This window comes from Tachysurus vachellii, chromosome 26, assembly GCF_030014155.1.
Source record: "Tachysurus vachellii isolate PV-2020 chromosome 26, HZAU_Pvac_v1, whole genome shotgun sequence".
Taxonomy (NCBI): domain Eukaryota; kingdom Metazoa; phylum Chordata; class Actinopteri; order Siluriformes; family Bagridae; genus Tachysurus; species Tachysurus vachellii.
Window position 1 is genome coordinate 8,889,387 of NC_083485.1, and position 7,021 is coordinate 8,896,407.

General features: G+C 37.8%; 1 protein-coding gene across 1 annotated transcript; it reads left to right on the forward strand.

Annotated features, from left to right (window-relative positions):
- The first annotated feature begins 3,745 nt into the window (after window positions 1-3,745).
- thy1 (Thy-1 cell surface antigen) lies at window positions 3,746-6,457 on the forward strand. The gene is made up of 4 exons (XM_060863671.1): window positions 3,746-3,894; window positions 4,669-4,723; window positions 5,228-5,542; window positions 5,910-6,457. The coding sequence occupies exons 2-4, from the start codon at window positions 4,684-4,686 to the stop codon at window positions 6,005-6,007; spliced, it is 453 nt and encodes a 150-aa protein (XP_060719654.1). The 5' UTR covers window positions 3,746-3,894; window positions 4,669-4,683; the 3' UTR covers window positions 6,008-6,457.
- Window positions 6,458-7,021: the final 564 nt, after the last annotated feature.

Genomic DNA, 7,021 nt, shown 5'->3' on the forward strand with positions numbered 1-7,021 from the left:
ATAGGAGGAGAGAAACCAACCTACTTGTGGATCACCAACTACAACAAAACAGTAACAATAAAATAGCCCATTATGATACTTGTTGTATATGACATTTACTGTGATTTTCAACATGGAACATAAATATTTACAAAATTTACAGTTGAGTTAAAAGGACACGGACACACATGGGGTTAGACAATGGTGGTGCTAAAGGAAAGAACCCAAGTAGAACCAAAACAAACTTCCCTAATGTTAGTTTATTTTATACATGCTTATCTACAAAGAAAACATGAAGAAAACTAACTACACTATTCTTCCCTCAAAAACTTAATTACAGGAGATGGCACAGCACCCACCACTTACCTAAGGTGTTGCCAAATATAGAAGCGCACTCGTTAAAGTATGAGCAGTGTGAAATGTGAAACAAAATAACCTAAGATTCTGTTTCTACTTCAAATGTGAAAAACACAAAACTTCATAAAAAACTGAATATTTGCTTTGTTAGTGTCAGGACAAAGGCGAGTGAGGAGATGAATGAGTACAATTAATGTCCATGGAAACCAAAGAGTGGGCGGAGCAAACAATTAGCCACAGGGAAAGACAGCAGACAGAAACAGGACAGAAACACAGACAGACTCATTACAGTTAGAGAGGTCAAAGCTATATATTGTCTCTGTGTTTTGTACATGATAGGCAATTTAAATTAGATGAACACTTCAGTGCAGAACAAAAAGTTGCTCAGGTGTAGCCGTTGTATTTTGGAAGTTTCTTGAGTCAAATTTAGCAACAGGCTAGCAAGACTTTATACTCAGAAATATGGCATAAGAATTGTATACTGTTTCCTGGGCAATGCCACATGAACTGACTACCATAAACCAAGAGCAGTTCAAGCCCTTGAATAACTTATATATCAGTTCTTATATTCAGAATTGCCTCTTCTGAAACAACTGCAGCATTGTGGGTGGCCACAAAAAAAAGTATAATACATCATTTCTGGTCTCAAATTGTGCTGCAGAGTTTGTAACATTTAGCAAATGCTTCATATTTCTAAGGAAGCTTTTCTTGTAGTCAGAAAGCCATTCAAAGCTCATTACCCCATCCCAGAGAGTGAATGTATTGGCCTGGTGTCAGAAATGATGTACTGCATTCATATGTCCTCTATCAGGAGCTGCTGGCAAGCAACCATGAGCAGCCACTCATACAATCCCTGAGGAACCATGGCTGAAAGCAGGCAGTGATTATGACAAATAGACATTATTTTTGCCTCACACCTCCAGGGTTGGGGGTTCAATTCCCGCCTCAGCCTTGTATGTGTGGAGTTTGAATGTTCCCCCAATGCCTCGGGGCTTTCCTCCGGGTACTCCGGTTTCTTCGGAATATTTCTCCGGTCCAAAGACATGCATGGTAGGTTGATTGGCATCTCTGGAATATTGTCCGTAGTGCGTGAGCGAATGAGAGTGTGTGTGTGCCCTGCGATGGGTTGTCACTCCGTCCAGGGTGTATCCTGCCCAATGACGTCTGAGATAGGCACAGGCTCCCCGTGACCCGAGGTAGTTCTGATAAGCGGTAGAAGATGAATAAATGAATGAATGAATGAATGTATGAATGAATGATAAATCCATATTGGTTCATTTTAATCCATTAAAATCCAATGATAAAAAGTGTTTACATTGTCTTACCTTGAGACATTTACTAACAAGAAATAACCTGTTAGTGACAGTTTACCATGGTTATGGATTGTTCAAGGAAGTGAGAAACTATATCTTGATTGTGCACCAGAAATTGCATAATCAATTCTGTTCTCAATGTTGAAACTTTATTGGACTTCTCAGGACTTCAGTAATAAGATAATAATTCATTTTTATTTGAGACTCAATTGGTCAGGGGCTCAAATAATTTAGGTGATTTAGGGTATTTTAAGTCATTTACAGCAGCAGGAAAGTGGGTTTTATTTTTATTTTTAACACTGAAGAAATGAATTTTTTTTAAAGGGTAAATTTGCTGTCCCCTCAAAATAACTCAACACACAGCCGTTAATGACTAAACTGCTGGCCACAAAAGTGAGACCACCCCTAAGTGAAATTGTCCAAACTGGGCCACATAGCCATTTTCTCTCCTCTGTGTCATGTGACTCGTTAGTGTTAAAAGGTCTCAGGTGTGAACAGGTGTGTTAAATTTGGTGTTATCGCTCTCACTTTCTCATACTGGTCACTGGAAGTTCAACATGGCACCTCATGGAAAAGAATACTCTGAGGATCTGGAAAAAATAATTGTTGCTCTACATAAAGATGGTGTAGGCTATAAGAAGATTGCCAAGACCCTGAAACTGAGCTACAGCACGGTGGCCAAGACCATACAGTAGTTTGGTCTACTGGACAGGACAGGTTCGACTCAGAACAGGCTTCGTCATGGACGACCTAAGAAGTTGCGTTGCACTTGGTCAGCGTCATTTCCAAAGGTTGTGTTTGGAAATAGACGTATGAATGCTGCCAGAATTGCTGCAGAGGTTGAAGGGGTGGGGGGTAAGCCTGTCAGTGTTCAGATCATAAGCCACACACTGCATCAAATTGGCCTGCATAGCTGTCATCCCAGAAGGAAGCCTCTTCGAAAAATGATGCACAAGAAATCCCGCAAACAGTTTGCTGAAGACAAGCAGACTAAGGAAATGGATTACAGGAACCATGTCCTGTGGTCTGATGAGTCCAAGATAAACTTATTTGGTTCAGATGGTGTCAAGCGTGTGTGGCGGCAACCAGGTGACAAGTACAAAGACAAGTTTGTCTTGCCTACAGTCAAGCATGGTGGTGGGAGTGTCATGGTCTGGGGCTGCATGAGTGCTGCCGGCATTTTGGAGCTACAGTTCACTGAGGGAACCATGAATGCCAACATGTACTGTGACATACTAAAGCAGAGCATGATCCCGTCCCTTTGGAGACTAGCCTGCAGGGCAGTATTTCAACATGATAACGACCCCAAACACACCTCCAAGATGGCCACTGCCAATTTTCACCTTTATACAAACTGTACACTGTTCACTACTTTACACTGTAGCAAAGTGTCATTTCTTCAGGATTGTCACATGAAAAGATAGAATAAAATATTTACAAAAATGTGAGGGGTGTACTTACTTCTTTGAGATACTGTATGTATGTATGTACAGTATGTATGTATGTATGTATGCTAAATTAAATGCAAATGAATTCATAGATAGTAGCTGTATTTAGACAAAGCCTTTGTGTGTCTCAGTAGAATCCGAATGAAATTATTATTCAGCATTATTTATCATCACTTTTCCACGTTTGGGTGTGTTAGAATCTGACCTATGATATATACAAAAGTGAGGTAAATTTGTGTCCAGGAAGACCTGTCCTATGATCATAATAAACAACAACATCAAAAAAAAAATGTTGATGGTTTAGGTAGACTTCAGTATATGAATGGTTTGCACATTTTACACAATGACGTTGTGTAAATTGTGATTCTTACAAAAGTAACCTTAAAACAGGAAGTAAGCATCATGTGCTGTGTTGAAGTTGATGTCCTTTGAAATCATAAGATGACTGAAAAAACAAAATATCCTCGTAAATTAACTGTTGTGTCTCGTATAAGGAGGATATGAGTAGAGGATAATTAAACCAATTTATATGTAGGATTATGAGTAGAATAAGGATAACATTTAATGCATGGATGCTTTGCTTTATGGTTTTTGACATATCTCGCCTGAATGTGCGTGCTGATGGAGATTTGGGGATGTAATTTGCGGGAAGGAGGATGATGGTTGGAGGTGCGGCTCACTATATCTGTGCAATGACACAGCGCGTTACGCACTTCCAGCACCAAGAAGTCAGTCACAGGACAGACTAGAGCTTTACCTCCAGCAACCAGCCACATCTCATACACAGGAAATAAACGGTAAGAAGTCGTGAATGCTTTATTTACAAAGAAAATCTGAAAAAGTAAGGCAAAAGATGTGTAAATAGATGATTAGTTAACGTGCGTAACGTTTAACAGGATACCCAAAAATGACGCGCCTTTAACTCCGACTTTATGCTTATCACTGTTAGTTTAGTGAATTATACATAAAATATTACACGTTTAACAGATTCCATTATCATTTTCAGCATTGTTTGCTGTTTTCTTTTGTTCGTTTGTTTTTTAAATTCCTGAATTCCAGGTGCTTAATTTCACTTTGGTTTTAAGGAGTGCAAACGAGTTGAGTCATGTCTCATGGATTTATTTTATTATTATTCTTATTATTAAAAATTCCAGAGTTTCTTGAAAGCTGTAAATCCGTAAACATCCCAATGAATCGTTCTTTTGTTTTACCCATTGGGTATATCGAGTAAATAAAGAAGATTGCATAATATTTATGGTAATGAAATAAAATGTATGTAGTTTACTCATGCACTTAAAGACGTTTGAGCCTTGGGCGACCCCACCCATTCGTGATTTTAGCTTCTTTGCAACACACCAGATATTTCCTGCAACAGGCAAGTGGTTATTGCATTGTTTCCTTGCAGCACCTTTCAACATTTTGCTTAAATCTTTCGGAATATTTCAAACCACAAACCAGATCACTAAACTTCTACCAACGTTCAGTTTTCCGTTTTGTGCACAAGTTCTCTCCTGATATTCAAAATGCTGATGCTGTATTAATCTGACAGTCTTGTTGTGATTTCTCTCCAGGATTCAGGAGACAAAATGATGTACTACAGCATCCTTGCAACTTTCTGTCTGCTGGGTAATGAAACATATGTGTCTATACTTCAACCCATCAGCATGTTAAAAACTACATAGCATGATAATACTACAGAACAGGGCTGTACAGTATACAGTAGTTTATTAATCAGTTATTGCAGACTTCTACAAAAAAGATTTCCTAATGCAGATCTGTTCCGAATTACAAGATTGTAGGCCAGTCTTTAAGCATGGCACATCACTGCTTCAGGGGTTAATTTTACTATAGAATGTTGCGTAATGCATATTGCAGTCACAATGTAATATAAATCAAATATAAGTTAGAGCGTTATTATAGGAAAATATTCAATGTACATTACTTGTGAAACATCCGTGAGACAAGTTAGTTCCTGCTATCATTTATGTTATACAGTAGCAGCTATATCGTATATTTTTCTATTGAGCAGACCATTTTTCTCCATCTTAAATTTAAGTTTTTTAAGTTTAAGTGCTACTGGAATTTCTCTGACCATCCACAAACATAATGCTGTGTCTTACTGTCCTGTAGGCATGGCCAGCTCTCAAAAAATAGACGGGATCACTGCTTGTTTGACTAAGGAACAAAGCTTACATTTGAACTGCACGTACACCACAACACAGCCTGTATCATGTGTCTTTACAATTGATAAGAAAGTAGTGGCTGCTACTAATAGCACCATAGTTGTGGATTCAACCTACAAGAACCGGGCCACAGCCACCATCATTAGCAATAATGTATGCCAAATGATTCTGAAAGGATATGCAGATGACCAGCCCCAGACGTACAACTGTAATCTCTACCAGGGGAATACAAATGCTACATTGTCAAAAACTGTGGAAAAGAGTAAGAATTACATTTATTTTTATGTTCTTTTCCCATCAGCTCAATGCTGTTTACTTTTGTTGAAAAGCAAGATTTCAATATTGCCTATCCATGTATTTCCTTCTTCTCTGCATTATCTGTCTCTTTTTTTGTCTCTCATGTCCTGTCTGATCTGTTAGTCTGTCTCTGCATAATTGCATTGCGCATTAATGTCATGAAACGTTGCCAATTACAACTCAAGAGTCATTCTGCATCCAGTAGGAAGTGTGCTGTAAAACAAATAGACATTATTCATTGGAGTGATTTCTTCTTGTGAACTGAGCATGCTAAGTGCAATGATGCCCTGATGTTATCATTATACCAACATATTTTATTTGTTTTGTTCTAGAAAACACGAATCCCTGCTCTGATGGCAATGTTCTGAAGCATGGTGGTGTGATTCTGCTGTTGGCTGTTGTTTTTCCTCTGCTGTCTGGCATGCTGTGAGCCATCACGATAAATAATGGAAAGAAATATAGCCTTAAACAATCACCACTGAAGCCAAAGTTTCCTTCCTGCTCTGAAGAAACGATCTGCTCCTGCTAAAAGTTTAAGTGCTTTCAAATGATGAGGATTATGCCTGTAGTTTTTGATTAATATCCATAGCTGTATCTGTGTTGGTGACAAATCGGTGTTGGAATTTTCTGTGTTCTTTCTGTGTATTAGTTGTGAGTACTTGCTCTGCTGGCATGTCATATTATATTACATAATGTATTAGATCCTAAGAAACATGTGATGCATGTAGGTACTGTTTTAAGTGTGTTTAGATTGTTATGTTTTATTACTCTGATATTCTTGGTTTATTTGGAGTGTTGCATTCCTGCATTAAATGTGATTGACTATATAGCTTGTCTGAACTTGATACCTTGTTTAATGAAATAAATGCATTGTCTGCTACATTCTCACTATCTGTGTCAATAATAATGAAAGTTTACTTAAGTTTAAAAAGATTACTTTGGTTAAACACTCTGTCAGATCCAACAGAAAAAGACCACTGTTTAGCTACAAGGTGGATAAGCATGCTACATGTGTAGTGAAGTGACCCATTTCATGTAAATCACAAAATCATGTCAATAGAAAGAAAAATTAATGAATGCTTGTATGTTAAATGATCTTCGTTTGCATCTGAGATTTAATTTTTAATCAAAATGAAAAACATGAAATTCTTTGTGCTTTTAGTTTAAACTTTTACTTGATTGTAGTTTCATTTTGGTTAGTTTCCAACATTACCCATAATGCTCTATGACTGCCTACTGACAGTATTCACTACCTCAAATGGCTGCACTTTATTTTTATCTTTCACTATCTCTTATGTACTCATCTGTACACTGTGCTCATCATTCTCGTCCCTTTTGTAGATGGTTAATTAGCTGAGCCAATTCTGTGCTTGAACCGAGTCTGGTGTTTGTCGTCTCTATTATCTCTACATTGGATTTCACACAAATGTGATATAATGAGACT